Source organism: Portunus trituberculatus, chromosome 40 (genome assembly GCF_017591435.1).
Source record: "Portunus trituberculatus isolate SZX2019 chromosome 40, ASM1759143v1, whole genome shotgun sequence".
In the NCBI taxonomy this organism is placed as follows: domain Eukaryota; kingdom Metazoa; phylum Arthropoda; class Malacostraca; order Decapoda; family Portunidae; genus Portunus; species Portunus trituberculatus.
In genome coordinates this window covers 13,070,104-13,087,603 of record NC_059294.1, presented here as the reverse complement: position 1 = coordinate 13,087,603, position 17,500 = coordinate 13,070,104, and the positions used below count along the sequence as shown (strand labels likewise).

At 41.1% G+C, this 17,500-nt stretch overlaps 2 protein-coding genes across 3 annotated transcripts in view; both read left to right on the top strand.

Moving 5' to 3' along the window:
• Window positions 1–17,500, top strand: part of LOC123516187 (pyrokinin-1 receptor-like) — a 225,224-nt gene that overhangs the window by 129,043 nt on the left and 78,681 nt on the right. The window lies entirely within an intron of this gene.
• LOC123515844 lies at window positions 11,457–12,038 on the top strand. Its single transcript, XM_045274731.1, has one exon. The coding sequence runs from the start codon at window positions 11,457–11,459 to the stop codon at window positions 12,036–12,038; it is 582 nt and encodes a 193-aa protein (XP_045130666.1).

Below are 17,500 nucleotides of genomic sequence, written 5' to 3'. Positions count from 1 at the left end.
CCCTTCAGCTGGCGAGGCGGACCAAATCTTGTGTTCTTTGACGGATTTTTGGTATTGAGTTTACTCGTATTACTTCATATTGACCTTAGAGAGAGAGAGAGAGAGAGAGAGAGAGAGAGAGAGAGAGAGAGAGAGAGAGAGAGTATATGTAAAATTGGTACTTTTTCCCTTCCGTCTTTTCCTTCCTGTTTTCCTTCCTTTCTTTTCGTTCTTTTCCTTTTTGCCTTTTTACTTCTAGATCGGATTCTCTCTAATGGTCTTCTCTCTGTTCTATCTCTGCTCTCCGTTTTGCATGATTCTCTCTAATGGTCTCTCTCTCTCTATCTCTGCGTCTGTTTGTCTCTCTGCTCTCTCTCTCTCTCTCTCTCTCTCTCTCTCTCTCTCTCTCTCTCTCTCTCTCTCTCTCTCTCTCTCTCTCTCTCTCTCTCTCTCTCTCTCTCTCTCTCTCTCTCTCTCTCTCTCTCTCTCTCTCTCTCTCTCTTAGGTGAAGCATATCATATTAGTTCAAAGTCAGGTCAGGTGAAAGTGAAAGTCTGGTTTGGTGTACAAGTTCCCTAATTAGGCAGCAGATGCAGGTGTAATCACTCCTTCCTCTCCTACCCCATCCCCTACCCACACGCACACAACATTTGCCTTTCCGCCCTCCACGCCTGCCCTTGTCTCTCATACCTGCCTCACGTTCCCTCTTCCAACCTACTTCAACCTCGGAAATTCAATGTGAGGTGTTTGGGGATCTCTTCAGTGAGTTCCGCGAGTGTGCAGGTCATTAATTTTTTACTTAGTTTTTCCCCTAAGGTGGCTGCGAAGCGAAGGATATCCGGGTGGCAGAGATTTAAGGGAAATAGATGCACAGTAATGGGATCAGGTAGTTATCAAGACACCTTCAGGATTGAACTGGATGACTTTCAATATTGAGTGTGTCTTTGTTTGAAATCTTTCGGAGTGACAATGTTAATAAGAAGTCATTATAGAAACGTTTCTTCTCGTAGATTGATGTACCTGTCTATCTATCGCTTGTTCTTGGTTAGACTCTAACACGCTGGAAATACTGAAAGCAATAATAGACAGTCGTTATTATTTTATTAATGTTGTTCTTATTCTTATTATTTCTTTATCTATTTATTTTTTTCCAAACTGTCTGGGCTATGATGCAGATCCTCTTTAAGTGAGGGCAGGAGTACTTTTTTTTCTCTGCAAAATGACTAAGCTAGTGCTATAGACGAGTGTGAACTTTGGTAGCTTGTTTTGTCTAAACCCTTTTGGGAGAGAGAGCTTTGGCATATATATGTATGTATGTATGTATGTATGTATATTTCTTTCCCAGAGTGAACGGGAGGCAACAATGATCTCGATACAGATTAGATGAAAGTTCTAGATAGATGCTAAAACTGAATAACAATAATGTTAAATATTAAACAAAATAAAAGGATAATATGAACTGAAATATGTATATGAGAAAGATTAACAGTATTTTTTTCATTATGCCTCTCCTTCATACTTAATCCTCCTGCGTCCTCCACTTCATCGTGTACGTAATGACGTAATTCTGGTGCGCTGCATATTTCCGCAACACTGCAGCGGCTCAGGCAGGATGCAAAACTACTAAACTCCGCCACTAAACCATTGCCTTGCCCCTGTCTGCTGGATTACGAGAGAGAGAGAGAGAGAGAGAGAGAGAGAGAGAGAGAGAGAGAGAGACCACATTAAATGCCTCATCAGTTACCCAGCGAATGAAACAAGAAAATAACGACTGGATAGGTAAAAAAAAAAAAAAAAAGAAAAGAGAAAAAATGAGAAAAAAACCACTCAGAATTTTGTCTTTTCTTACTAATGATGTTGAAACGGAAACTAACTTTTTTCCCTTACCACCATTAGTTTTATTTATAGTCAATGAATACATGTAGTTACCTCAAATTAAATAGCAAGCACTAGTGACAAGCGTAGTTGCTCAAATAGACCAGATAACAACCTCTAGAGCACCATTAATGGCTGAATAGTTAAGTTAATCCCGTCCCGCCATTCATCACACAGGACTTTGCCAGATCTCATTCTCTCCACCGTCCCTCAGAATGGCCAAGGTAACTGGTACTGGTGGAGTCATTGCGTGATTTAGGTTTCTGGGTCACCGTTTAAACTTCATCCTCGCTGCAGGACGGCCGGCAGCTACATTCGGCTCACTTTCCGCTGCCGCCGCCGCCACCTGCAGTTGTTGTGTATGTCAAGGAGGGATTCGGTCGCAGGGAAGGGAAGAGAAAAATATATAGTTTTCACTAGTTCGAGAAACAATGGTATGTAAAGTCTGTTTTTATTTTTATTTAGTGTGTTTTGCTGAGTTTGCTAATATTTTTCTATGTTGCTTGATTCTTGTAGAATTTTTTGTACCTAATATAAAGAAAATAGGAAGCAAAGTGAAATAAAAAAAAAAAAATGAACCGTATACATTCTTTTTACGTAAAATGTTTTTTTTTTTTTTTTTTTTTTTGCCTCCGAGTAAAGTTATCTCGTATATTCAGGGAAAATATTAAACGAACACATGTGCGACACTTCCTGCAACACCTGAAGCAAAGTATGTCATGCCACGGTTCATTAGCTCTCACTGCGACTTTCTGTGTTGGGGTGGAATGAATGAACTGTGCTCTTCTCTAGAAACACTTAATATTCATGGATGGAAAGGTTACAAATTTTTCACCTCGTTTCCGCTATTTTACCCTTGACCAATCTTCTTCACACATAAGAAAATAGATAAAGAAGCAAAAAAAAAAAAAAGAGAATGAATAAATGAATAAATTGATAAAGAAAGATATAAAACAAAACAACTACTTATATTCACAAGAGGATAATAAACTCCAACAAACTTTATGCAGAATTCAGAACAGGCGCACATAACTTGGCTTCCCTCCGCTGAGAGCATCACCGGATACTTTCTCCCTCCAATTAGTCAAGATTAACCAAGATTAGCGCGAGCCAGTCTATTACACTTCGCACTTCCCCCACGACCTTTTAATTCCCCTATTCCAGTTCCTACTCTTAGCTGTCTTCGTTCCAAATAAAATCCTTAGTATCTCCAGTCCTGTTTTGACTTTTGACTTCTCTATTTTTATTCAGGCTCCTAAAATTTTCGTTCCAGTTTTCTCCCTTAAAATCTCAATCCAGTTTTAAGTATTAGTAGCTTCCATTTCAATTTTCTTCCTAAAGTCTCTTCACTTCCCTTCAATTTTCCCTTTCTTCCATAAAACCTTCATTCCAGTTCTTCTTTTTTACAGTTCAATTCCACTTTTCTCCCTCGAAACCTTCATTCCAGGTTCGAACCTCCAGCACCTTCCTTACAGTTTTCCATTTTGTCTCTCAGCATTCCTGCCCTGATCACTGTCTTCTGATTCCATTCCAAAAGAGCACCAAGGCATCCCAAATTGCAAGTTAGGAAGAAGAGAGCTTTCATAGCGTTTCAGGAGTTAATTGTGGAAAAATCGTGTTTTCTTTAGTATATGCTTGTCTGTGCAAGGAATCTTCTCTCTCTCTCTCTCTCTCTCTCTCTCTCTCTCTCTCTCTCTCTCTCTCTCTCTCTCTCTCTCTCTCTCTCTCTCTCTCTCTCTCTCTCTCTCTCTCTCTCTCTCTCTCTCTCTCTCTCTCTCTCTCTCTCTCTCTCTCTCTCTCTCTCTCTAAGACTAGGGCAATGGGATAACTGGTGTTCTCCACGCCGTTAGAGGGAGAAGATTAAGTGAGGTAACAAGCCTTCAGGCACGCCGGTAGCAACTCTCCATTTACATAGGGGGGGAGGGAGGGAGACGAGGGACGCAGGGAGGTGAAGGACGAACGAAGCGTGGGTGGATGTGAGAAGCGAATTACCGATCAAAGCTAACAGGATTTTTTTTGTCCCAAACTTGGCTGTTGAGATTAATTTTATAGAATGAATTAGATTGTGACGTAAGTGGTGGAAATTTTTAGTAGTTGTTGCGATGGTGGTAATTGCAATAGTAGTAATTGTAGTAGTGGTGGTAATAGTAGCAGTAGTAGTAGTAGTCGTAATAGTAGTACTAGTAGTAGTAGTAGTATGTAGTAGTAGTAGTAGTAGTAATAGTAGTAGTAGTAGTAGTAGTAGTAGTAGTAGTAGTAGTAGTAGTAGTAGTAGTAGTAGTAGTAATAGTAGTAGTAGTAGTAGTAGTAGAAGTATTGGTTGTAATTTCAGTTCACTTCACAATGTAATTTTTGAGCGTAAGTTTAAACGTTTTTTTAGGGACTGGCGTTTCCCCTTCAGTGGCCTTTTTTTTTTTTTTTCTGTTTCTTTTATAGTCTAGTTGCCCTTGGCCTGCTCCCCTCTTACATAACAAAAGTTGGAGTTTAAAACAGGAAAAGAAGGAAGAGCAGGAGGATCACAGAGGATTAGTAATAACAACGAACCATCGGCAGCTGTCCAGACTGTTTGATGCCAACACTGCACACTGATCGCCAGTATTGGAGGGTTATTGGTAGAGAGCCCAGCCACTACGAAGGCGTGAGGTGAAAGTGCTCAGCTGGGTGTCATTTTCTTCTCCCTTCGTCGTTTCCCTCGAGTCAGGAGTTGGCGCTTTGTACGATTCTCTTTCAGTTGGTTCTGTTCCTTGTTTCTTCCTCTGTAACTTCTATCCATTTGTAGTTCTACCCTAATTCCATCGCTTTATCTCGCTCTGCTTTTTTTCCCTTGTTATTCTTCCATCTTTTAATTGATTCTTGGACTTTTTTATCTTACTACGTGATCAAAGCTTTTTATTATTCATCTTATCACTTCCATAATGCATTCCAATCCTGCTCTCCTTCTCAAATCAGATGGATGTGGAGAGTAGCAATGATGGACGTGATCAGGAATAAAGCAATACAAATGAAGGTAATTGAAATATCAGGAAAAACGCAGGAAACGAAATTGCATTGATTAAGGCATTCAATGAGAAAGGAAGAGGCATAGGATTGGAGAAGAGTGATGGAGATGGAGGGGTAGGGCAGGAGATGGAGAGTCATGCCAGAAGATGGATGGATTGTACAAGGGATGACCTGGGAGAACAACTATCAGACGACAATTGCTTTAACTTGATGGAGATGAAGAACTTTGCATATAAAAAGATAAAATGAAATAAAACTAAATAGAAAAAAATGATATATATGAAAAAAAACTAGATATAAAAAGATATTTAGTTAAAGAGAGAGAAATACAAGAGAAGGAAGCAGTATAGACCAAGAAGAACTACACAAGGAGAACAGATACCAAGATATCTTCGGCCAATGGGAGGAACTTCTGGAAAACTAAACAATAAAATCATGATAAACAATAAAATCATAAATGTAGATGTAGTGAAAGGAAATAAATAAAGAAAGAACATTTACGATACAGGCGGAGATAACAAATACCACATCTTTCGACATAACTACACCAAGAATATCCGTTACACAAGGAGGGCAAGATACAGTTTCTTACCTCGCAAGGGTTTCGAGGAGGCGGGCAGGTGAGGACAAGGAATGTTTTTTAACTTTTCATTTTTCTGACATGAAGATCAAATGTTTCGGTAATATGGTAACGTTTTTTTTTTTTTTTTGCCTCAGAGGACTTCGTTACTAGTATGTAAGGCTTTGTTAACCACTACCTCTGTTCTTGTCCTCCTCCTCCTCCTCCTCCTCCTCCTCCTCCTCCTCCTCCTCCTCCTCCTCCTCCTCCTCCTCCTCCTCCTCCTCCTCCTCCTCCTCCTTCTCCTCCTCCTCCTAAATCTTCGTAACAAGCCATTGGTGTTTTTTCTTTCTTGAGAAAAGAAAGAAAACATTGTATCCTGCAACAAAAATATTTACTGTACATATTAAGAAATTCTTGTAAGAGATTCCAATGATTCTCTCTCTCTCTCTCTCTCTCTCTCTCTCTCTCTCTCTCTCTCTCTCTCTCTCTCTCTCTCTCTCTCTCTCTCTCTCTCTCTCTCTCTCTCTCTCTCTCTCTCTCTCTCTCTCTCTCTCTCTCTCTCTCTCTCTCTCTCTCTCTCTCTCTCTCTCTCTCTCTGTGTGTGTGTGTGTGTGTGTGTGTGTGTGTGTGTGTGTGTGTGTGTGTGTGTGTGTGTGTGTGTGTGTGTGTGTCGTATTACAAGATTTTGTCCGTAATGATGATTTTTCCTTGTATCGTCTTACTTATATTTTTTTTCATTTTCCCTTCAAGTGTATTTTCCTTCTGTGTTTTTATGTTCTCCTTGGCAATCTTTTGGTCGTTACTTTGCTGTATATTGTCACTTGATGCCGCGCTTCGTCTTTCATCTTCGCTTCTTCCATCTATTTTTATATTCGCTTTACAGTCTTTCGCCTCCTCCTCTTTCAGCCAGACTCTTATTTAATTTCTTTTATGAAAATTTTCAGTCATTACACACACACACACACACACACACACACACAGAGAGAGAGAGAGAGAGAGAGAGAGAGAGAGAGAGAGAGAGAGAGAGAGAGAGAGAGAGAGAGAGAGAGAGAGAGAGAGAGAGAGAGAGAGAGAGAGAGAGAGAGAGAGCAGTATGTAGAGTTCATTTGACCTCCCATTTTGTAACTTTGCCACTTACTTTTTGCAGGAATAACAAGAGAGCGAGATTTCTTTTTCCGGTTTTTTAGTGCTCAGCGAGTGTCCCGTAAAAAAAGTGAGAAGGGAAAATAAAAACACTGCTTCTTTTCATCATTGGCACAAATATGACACAAAAGCAAAGGTATTCTGTGGAAGATTTGGGATTATATCATCTGTATTTCCCTTAAGCGTAGAGTAAATACACAATTCTTATTAATACTATGCTCTCCTCCTCTTCCTGCTCCTCCTCTTCTTCCTCTTCCTTCTCCTGTACTGTCCTGTCTCTCGTATCTGTAGCCAGTTAGAAGTAGTTACCAAACAGTCTCGAAAGGACCAAGAGGTTTGTTGCTGTTTGGCTTTCCTTTGTATCTCTTTGTATTCCTCCTCCTCCTCCTCCTCCTCCTCCTCCTCCTCCTCCTCCTCCTCCTCCTTCTTCTCCAACCCGTTCCTTTCACACCTGCCTCAGTCACAGGTGGCAAAGAGCAGAATTGTGAAGTTGAGAAGTATGAGATGGATTGAGAAGACGCTAGGGAAACCTTTATTACTCTCTCTTCTCATGTATCCTTTCCTTCATTGCCTTCTTTTGTATTTTTCAGAGAGAGAGAGAGAGAGAGAGAGAGAGAGAGAGAGAGAGAGAGAGAGAGAGAGAGAGAGAGAGAGAGAGAGAGAGAGAGAGAGAGAGAGAGAGAGGAGAAAAACATTATTCCACTCTCAGTCTAAAAAAAATAGACTGCCTGACAAGAGCGTATTGCTGGGTTTGACGGGCGTGTGAGGGTCCTCCAGCCCACGCCCTCACGATCACAGCTCCTCCTCCTCCTCCTCCTCCTCCTCCTCCTCCTCCTCCTCCTCCTCCTCCTCCTCCTCCTTTTTCTTTTCTTTTTGTTGTTGTTGTTGTTGTTGTTGTTGTTGTTGTTGTTGTTGTTGTTGTTGTTGTTGTTGTTGTTGTTGTTGTTGTTGTTGTTGTTGTTGTTGTTGTTGTTGTTGTTCTTCTTCTTCTTCTTCTTCTCCTCCTCCTCCTCCTCCTCCTCCTCCTCCTCCTCCTCCTCCTCCTCCTCCTCCTCCTCCTCCTCCTCCTTTTCCTCCTCCTGCTGAATACCCTACCATTATCCTTTCTTCTTCTCCGTTTCCCCGCCCTCAGTTTTGCAGTTTCCTTTGATCTCTCTCTCTCTCTCTCTCTCTCTCTCTCTCTCTCTCTCTCTCTCTCTCTCTCTCTCTCTCTCTCTCTCCCAAATACTCTCACGCCACTTTCCTCCACTAACCTTTGCTTCTTTTACCTTTTAGCTTTACTCCTCCTCCTGTTTCCACTCTTCGTGTTTACTCTCCATTGATGTAGGGTAACGTTTTCTATCTTTTACTATTTGTTTTGTTTTAGTTTATTTGTGTCTCGTATTATGGTCAGTTTCTTCTATTTATTTATTTTTTTTGTTTTACTTTTTTTTTTTTACCATCTTTCATCCTTTTGTGTTTTCTTTTTCATTCAAATGCGTTTTTCGTTTTTTTTTTTCTGTTTCATGTCCCCTATTCCGTTTTACCATGTGTTAACTTCTCTGCATCATACCTCAATCTTTCTTTCTCTCATTCTTTTTTTTTTTTTTTGTCCTTCTTCCTTCCATTCATGTTTTTTTTTGTTTTTCCTTTCATCTTCCATCCCTTCATCCCTTCATCTTTCCTTTCCTCATGTCTGCCTGTTCCATTTCTTTTCTTTCTTTTCTCTCTTTCCCTCATTCTTTTTATCGTTTTTTTTTTTATCTATGTCTTCTTTGTTCGTTCCCATTTTTACTAATACCTTCAATTTGTTTCTCTTTCACCTTATTAATTCCATTTCACTTTACAGTTTTCCTTCTTTATATCCGTTCCTTCTTCCTTTACTCTTTCTTTTTTTCTTTCTTTGTCTTTATTTTGTATGATCTATATCTTTTTTTTCGTTATTTTTTTTATCTTCCGCAATGTTTATCACCATCACAGCTTTTACACTTTTTAAGGTTTTCATCTCTTCTCTCATCCTCTAAATCCTTCCTGTCCTTTCTGTATTCTTTTTAAAATTTTCTGTATCATTTACTTTTATTCTTGTTTCATCTGCATACTTTCCCTGTATACCTTTTACATCTCCAATTTTTCATCTTTTCTCCTCTCCATCATCATCTTATATACTACCCACCTTCTTTCTCTCTTCTCATCTTCATCATTTCCCTTTTTCATCTTCCTCTCTTCTGTATAAATTCCTTTCCCCATTCCTAAATCTACATCCTTTTCCATCTCCATTCCACCCATGTTCCTTTCTGTCCCCATATCCCATCCCTACCATTAAGTCCTAGATCTGTTTCTTTCTCTCTGTCATCTCATCTTATTCAATTTACTATCCTTTTCTCACTTATTCCATGTTACCCTTCCTCCATTCTTCGCACCTCTGTCCATCCTTGTGGTTCTTCTTTCATGCACACCCTATTAATTATTTTTCTATTCATCCTCTACCTGGCATGTCTTGTACGTTTAAAAGAGTCCATCACTTATTCACCTCCGTTGGGTGAGGTGAAAGGCTGCTGAAGGGATTGAACTTTGCGGGGAGAAATAAAACGGTATTTTGAGATGATGAAAGATGTAAGGAGAGGACGTGAGAGGATAAGAGGAGGGCTGGGATAGGCAAGGGAGGGTTGGAGAAGAGGGGGTGTCCTTTACTCTCTCCGTTTAGGTTTGACAGTTTAATCAAAATAGGTCGTGTGACGGAAGAGGTTTGCTAACTCTCTTCCCTTGTGTTGTTTTGGTAGGGATGAGAGAGTGACAGTGGGAGGATGGCCAGGTGGAGGAAGAGATAGAGGAGGAGGTGAAAGATTAGAAAGAAGTAGAATAAAAACAATAACATGAATAGTAGTAAGAAAATTTGGAAGAGGAGGATAAGAAGAGAAAGAAGATGGAATTGTGTTTGTGTGTGTGTCCAAGGGAACAAGTTTGTCTTAATTTTTATCTTCATTAAAGTCTCGAGACAACGCAAGAGATAGGAAACAATGTAACAATATAAATCTGGAACGGAGCAGAACGAATGGAATATTGTAATAACTTCTCTTCCAGTGACTTCTTTCTCTCAAATTACTGGGCGGAAACAACTGCACGTTTTTCACTCCTCCGTAATTTGAAAAGGGTGAAAGATTCTAGTGTTTTATTGTGATGTTATCGTCTTCCACCTCTCCACGCACTTAGTATTGATGCATGAGGCAATGAAACACAGTAAAACACCAAAACATACTAACGCCACGCTCTTCCTACTTGCCTTATTGTATTGTGAAGTGTGTGAGTTATCGTCTCTCGTGTGTTTGAAAGTGTTGTGGAATTTTATTTATATTTTCTTTTCTTTTTCTCGATTGTTTGCTGGAATGATGCGTAATTAACCCTCCAGTACCACGACGTGTTTTTATATTCATTCTGCTTACTATTTGGCGATTTTATACGGCTTCAGAAACTTGTGTAGGGATTAAAATACTGAAGAGTCTGGCCAGTAATCTTCGTACCTCCATAGACCCTTCCTAAGGTCAATAAAATCGTGTAATCGTACCCAAACCTCCAGGTGAAAATGTGTGCCAGTACTGAAGAAGTTAAATGGTCTCTCTTACGCTCCCATGAAGGTGGAAGTTGTAAGTATGATGATGGTGATGATGATGATGATGATGATGGTGATGAGGATGATGATGATGAAGTGTGTGTGTGTGTGTGTGTGTGTGTGTGTGTGTGTGTGTGTGTGTGTGTGTGTGTGTGTGTGTGAGTGTGTGAGTGTTACTTGTCCAACACATGATTGTCTGTCTGTTGGAGGAAATGATACTGCTTCCTCACCCTGTTATTGCTACATTCAGGTCTTGTGTAGTTATATGTATATATTGAAAGATATTTTCTTATTTGGTCAGCTGGAATACCTTCAATATTCACCTGGATTTTGGCTTGTAAGGACGATGTAAAATGTAAAATGTGAATATTTATTAACATTCTGTCTGAACCCTTTTACTGTTTGTGTATATGTAACAGCATAAATATGAACCAATCTGTTAGTATTCTCGCTATTAGTAATGTCAACACTCCACTTTTCCTCAAAATAATAACATCCTGCTGAGAGAGCACCAATGGCAGTCAAAGGGTTAACTGATGGACACGTGCCAGGTATTGATGACTGTTCATCAATTAAATGGACGCTCAAACTTCCTAAGCCGCCGAGGCATAAGAGCCTCATCTGGCTGTGCACTGGACCAAATTCTTACACTTCTGCGCCGCACCTCACAGCATTCAAAGGCTCCTAGTTAAAGTCACACGAATCTTTAAAGATGTTTTTTTTATTGATCTAGTGAAAAATTAACAAGATTTCTATATTTTCTAAGGAGAGACAGCCCTGAAACTTAGGTTAGTAATCTATTTTGACTTTGTAATCACTTATAATCAACAATCGAACGTTTATGTATACAGACCATAGTCTTTAAGAAGCACGATGACGCTCTGCCCTCCTCTACTACCATTCCTACGTGGCAATCCCGCCGAATAGGAATGGACACCTTCCTTCCTCGTTACTTCACCCAAGCTCCATATCGACCCTGCACTAGTCATTAGTAAATACCTGTGCTCTACCTATGAATACTTCACCCATTCCTCTATATTTGTTAGTTAGATAGGCAAATTCGTAGGTAGTGCATGTAGGGAGAGAGAGAGAGAGAGAGAGAGAGAGAGAGAGAGAGAGAGAGAGAGAGAGAGAGAGAGAGAGAGAGAGAGAGAGAGAGAGAGAGAGAGAGAGAGAGAGAGAGAGAGAGAGAGAGAGAGAGAGAGAGAGAGAGAGAGACGACACTCCCCCCCTGACACACCCATCCCCACCATCTTACTTGATGGAAGGGCGTTACCCCTGCAAGCTTCCATCTCCATACTTGGTGTGGAAATGAACAGTGCCCTGACCTTCACTGGACACGTCAGGACTATAGCCAAGAAAGCCGCATGGAAACTTAGTTGCATCCGGCGCGTCTCACATCTCCTCGACTCCCAGGGAATCTCCACCCTATATGCAGCTCAAGTCCGCCCCCTTATGGAGTATGCCCCTCTCACCTGGTTGTCCTGCCCCCCCTCATACTTAAGCCTTCTAGACAAGATCCAGCATCGAGCACAACGCCTGATACGTCTAAAGGCCCCGCCAGACCAGCCGTCCCCTACCATGCAGCCTCTTCAGCAGCGTCGTGATGTGGCAGGGTTGTGTGTCATCTTCAAGACACATAAGCAAGGCGCCCCGCACCTGACTGCACTCCGCCAGCCCTGGGCGCAGCCACATGGCCACACCACCAGAGCTGCCACATCCAGGGTTCACCAACTCGTCGTCCCTTTTGCTAGGACGGAGACCTTCCTTCGCTCCTTCCTTCCACGTTATACGCGAATGTGGAACCATCTGGTTATGCAGACACAGCTTCACTACACCACCTCCCTACACACCTTTAAGTCTGCTGCCAATGCATGGATTAAACAACCATAGCATGTAAATAGCACATGTACTGTACGTGTCTGTATAATTGGTAATTTCGTTTTGCATATTTTAGTTGTTCCATGTATTTAATTCCATGTCAAAGATAGTTTTCAGCAACCCTACTGAAGCTCTTGACTAACCAATGTATAAAAAATATGTAATAAAGTAAAAAAAAAAAAAAAAAAAGAGAGAGAGAGAGAGAGAGAGAGAGAGAGAGAGAGAGAGAGAGAGAGAGAGAGAGAGAGAGAGAGAGATTTTTGTATAGTTGACTAAAGCACACCATTAAAAAACAAATGATGAAGTTGATAGATAGGACTGTATACAAACTGAAAAGCAAATGGTACAACTCATTGACAGACTGATTGATAAATTGATGAGTGAATAAATAGCTGTGATGTTGACCAGAAGTTTACAATATTAAAAAGTAAAATGTACGAGTATGCATCATATTTCCAAAGAATCTTGAAACAAATTGAAAAGTAGGTTAAAACTTGTTATAAGACAAAGAAAAAAAATGAGGAATAACAGGCACCACCACCACCTCCAGCACAACCATCGCCACTACCACCACCACAGTCGTCACCTGTAACAACCCTTCCCTTTTCTCTATTGTGCCGCTGTCTCATTAATTTTGTCCTTTCCCTCAAATTCTGGCCGCTGCTTTGAGTCTACACTTCATTTTCACTCATCCATCTCCCTTCCCTACCTTCCCTCCTTTCCTCTTTGAATTTCGCTGTTTGGATTTCTGATTGCATTGAAGAGACATAGCAAAAAACTACTCTTTTTTAATCCTTTATTTTGGACTCATATAAAGCCTCCATATATTGTTTTTTAGTGGTATGAATTGTCGTATATCGCATTCAAAACCCTAATTCACAACTAGTAACTCGAAAACAACTAAGAATTATTATTGTCGAAGTTTAATAAAAATCATCTTATAACTAAAAACTAGGGGAAAACAAAACTAAAAAAACCCTCAGATTTATAGTTATCAGCTGAAAAGTTTCGTGTTACCTTGGATACTTGTGCAGAAATGTCAGCAAATCGTCGCCACTGAAAGAAACTCCCTCCTTCGTATTAATGCTATTTTTTTAAGACAAAGACAGCCTCACTCAGATCTTCAGCTAATGAGGAAATATTTACTTTTTTGCGTTTTATCTTTACGGATGGGAAAAAGCAACGGCCGCGGAAGTTCCTGCATTAGAGAGAGAGAGAGAGAGAGAGAGAGAGAGAGAGAGAGAGAGAGAGAGAGAGAGAGAGAGCCTTTAAAATATATCATATTGATTACAAGCATTTCACTATGTATATGCTCTCTCTCTCTCTCTCTCTCTCTCTCTCTCTCTCTCTCTCTCTCTCTCTCTCTCTCTCTCTCTCTCTCTCCCCCTCCTACATTGCTTCTTACGCAATCCTAATATTTTTTCCATTTACAATTGCATCAGTTTTACATCCATCTCTTTTATGCCTCCTATATCTACATTCTTTTGAGTCTCCATTTGATGCACGCCCCATCCATCATTTCTCTATTCATTCCTCTTCCTCCTTCATTTTTTTCTTTTTTGATCCCTCTCTTCCTCGCAATGCTGTTTCCCTCTTCTCTTACCTTTTATTTTCTCCAGTATCTCAACATTTTTCCTGCTTCACATCGTTGACGTTCTCCTATCAGTCTTTCCTTCTTTATTCTGAGCCTCCTCACAATGGATGTCTGTCCAAGTCCTCAGTCCGATCTCTTGCGTTTTTCTCTCTGTCTATCTGTCTGTTTGTCTGTGTGTCTGTCTTTTATATGTATGCTTGTTCATTTCCATGTGTGTGTGTGTGTGTGTGTGTGTGTGTGTGTGTGTGTGTGTGTGTGTGTGTGTGTTTGTGGAGTTAGTGGAGTGTTTCTGTGTTTGTTTGTCCGCCTGTCTTTCTTTTTGTCTGTCTGTCTTTTCTATTTATTCGTTTATCTGTCTGTTTGTCTTTCCGTCTGTCTGTTTTTGTATGTCTATCTCTCTCTCTCTCTCTCTCTCTCTCTCTCTCTCTCTCTCTCTCTCTCTCTCTCTCTCTCTCTCTCTCTCTCTCTCTCTCTCTCTCTCTCTCTCTCTCTCTCTCTCTCTCTCTCTCTCTCTCTCTCTCTCTCTCTCTCTCTCTCTCTCTCTCTCTCTCTCTCTCTCTCTCTCTCTCTCTCTCTCTCTCTCTCTCTCTTACTCCTCCTACACTCCCTCCTTCCATCTTTCCTCCCTCTGTTCCCTGATGTGATGACGCAATGAAACTTGAACAGTGAGAGCCACAAGCCACAAGCCTGCGCAGTGGCGGATTGTGGCTCGCTTCTCCCGGTTTAAAGAGTCGAAAATATTCCTAGCCACTACCTCGAGGCACAAACCTTCTCGTACTTGAATTGCCATGCTTATTTTCTGCCAATGTTGGAGTCTTTCTGTCATTTGTAGACACTTTGCCCAGCTAGAGGGACGCCGGCTTATGAAATTGTGTGAGGGGAAGGGGGTTGAGATTCTTTGTTGGTTATTTAGTGGCTTGTTTATATCTATGGGTGAAAATTTGGGCTGTAAAGATGATGTAGATTGATTATTTTTGCTTTTATTTTTATAGGAGAAGTGGGGTATTGAAATTTAGAGTTTGGTTTATCTATTTTATTTTGAGCATTGTAAGGGAAAATTACGTAAGTGTGAAAATCAAATAGTTAAATGATGTTTTCCTTTTTGTCAGATCTGATTTATAATTATCGATGTCTCTTTTTCTCTTTTTCCTTTCTTCTTTTCTTCATGTCAAGGAGAACGATGAAGGACACAAAATTGAGAGAGAGAGAGAGAGAGAGAGAGAGAGAGAGAGAGAGAGAGAGAGAGAGAGAGAGAGAGAATTCCACTCGTCTTCCTTTTCTCCCAAAAATCCAAAAAGAAAGGTTTTAAAAAGTTGATTAGTTTATTTCCGGTATCTTGTTTTTTGTAAGTAGTTTAATTTGAACAAAGGAAAGAAGGAAGGAGGAAAAACAGAAACAGATGGGGAATCTGAGCGTTTACTGGCATGGGAGAGGAATGTTGAATGAAAGGAAACGATGTGAATTGCTTATGTATTGTGAGCTTCGGGCGTGAGGAAAATTGGTTAGTGATATTTTGGCTTCGCGAAGGAGTCACACTGGGCACGTTCGTACTTACTTATTGCCGTGCCGTGCTCCTGGAAACACTGCCAATCACAGAAGACCATCCTTTTCTTTGTCTGGTCAACAGCATCGTAAACTTTCTCTTGATCACCCCCTTGACCCTTCTCCTGGCATGTGCTATAGTAATATTTGGTGCTTACCTCACTTTGAAGAATTTGTAAAAGTTTGCAGAGGTTTGTTATTACGGTTCTCCACACACAGCTATATAGATCTTGTTTGTCTAGCTTTCTTCTTTTTATTTTTCATTTTAACGTGTGTTTCTGTTTGTTCGTTATTGAGCACCCATTTACTTGTTGCTTGTATAAATCTATCTACTGACGTATACATCTATTGTTGTTTCATCCGTCAGAAGTTCACTGCAGGCCTAGCAAGTTGTATAGAAACATGCCACAGTTCTTTTCTTCTGTCCAGGGTTTACTTTCGTCAGACAGTGGCAAATAACACACACACACACACACACACACACACACACACACACACACACACACACACACACACACACACACACACACACACACACACACACACACACACACACACACACACACACACACACACACACACACACACACACACACTTCAGCTCGTCCCAGCTATCCAAACCATCACTCATCCCACGCGCTCCTCTCTCCTTTGCCACGAGCAGTTTATTGACAACCAGCATATTGGTTGTGGAGGAACTGACATGCTCGTTCAAACAAGCGTAGCGTTAGATTATCAAGTAAACCTTTTCCTTTCCCTTCTTCCATTCACAACACGCAGGGAACACTCGCTCGTGTGCCTTGGTGAATAAGAACGGCAGTTGTGTGCACGGGCAAGTTCTTTTTTGGGAAATGAAATGTAATTGTACTTTTTCCTCACCCGCGCACACACACACACACACACACACACACACACACACACACACACATACACATACACGCGCACACACACACACACACACACACACACACACACACACACACACACACACACACACACACACACACACACACACACACACACACACACACACACACACACACACACACACACACACACACACACACACACACAGATAACAATTTAATGTATAGGTCAGCACACATACTCGGACAGTAGCAAACATGGTCAGTAGCTGTCCAAATACATCAATTAAAAGCAATGGCATGTACCGTCGCTGTGTGTTCACCGTGTTGAGCGAGGAATGGATTGGGGGTGGAGGGGTGCCTGCGGCCTCGTACTGCCTGTCACTACGCACTGGATCTTAATTTCCACTCTAGAGTGTGATCCTGTAGGATGAGTATATAACTGCTGTGATTTATCTTTTATATTGCTTGACTCGAGAAAAAAAATAGGAGTAGGTACATTTTAAATTCTTGAGCGTGAAATCACAATATAAAAGAAAACAAGAAAATAAGAATATGATATTTTTTTGTCTCTCTGTCAGGCTATTTAGACAAGCAAGGTTTCAGTTTGTCAGGATGCGCTGCATGAGGAATCCGTCACCACGTAGCCGTGGCGAGCTGTTTTAATCCCGAGGCTGCAGGTACATACAGACAGAGTGCGAGAGTAAACCAATATACTGCAGGTGGCCCGAAATTCCTCCCCCTGAACTCCATTGCGATGATTTTCGCTCTGCTGCCTCAGATGCCTCAGACGCAAAGGCTAGCGGTTAATGCTTTCAACATATGAGTTCCGACTGAAATAAAAAGGGTAGAAGGAAACTCGGCAGCAGAAGCAGCAAGGACACTACATTAAAAACAAACATTTACTGAGACGCTGCGAGGCAATCAGTGTTTGCTATTAGTCGATCCATTGCTTCAGAAGTGTAGGTTTCTATTCCCACCAAAGCGGCTTACAGGAAGGTAACTCAGCTGTTTATCTATCCTTAAGAGTTCCCGAGACGTATTTCGAAACGTGATCCGTAAATTGAAGGTAAACCAAGGGCGCGGTGGTCTCTTGAGTGAACTTAAACGTTGCAGCAGTTCAGTGGTCCGGGGATGTGTGCAAGTGTTCCACGGGAAGCTCAAAGGTTATAGAAGCAAACAAGGATTTATATCACGTCTCGCTACACCTGCCGTGAAACGCACCGTGTTGCGCTGTGGTAGTGAAACGCGAGTGGATGGTACCGTAGGGTTTTAATGCGTGTTTATAGTATGAGTGTTGCTTAGGAGAGATATGTGACGAGCTTTCGCACACACACACACACACACACACACACACACACACACACACACACACACACACACACACACACACACACACACACACACACACACACACACACACACACACACACACACACACACACACACACACACACACACACACACACACA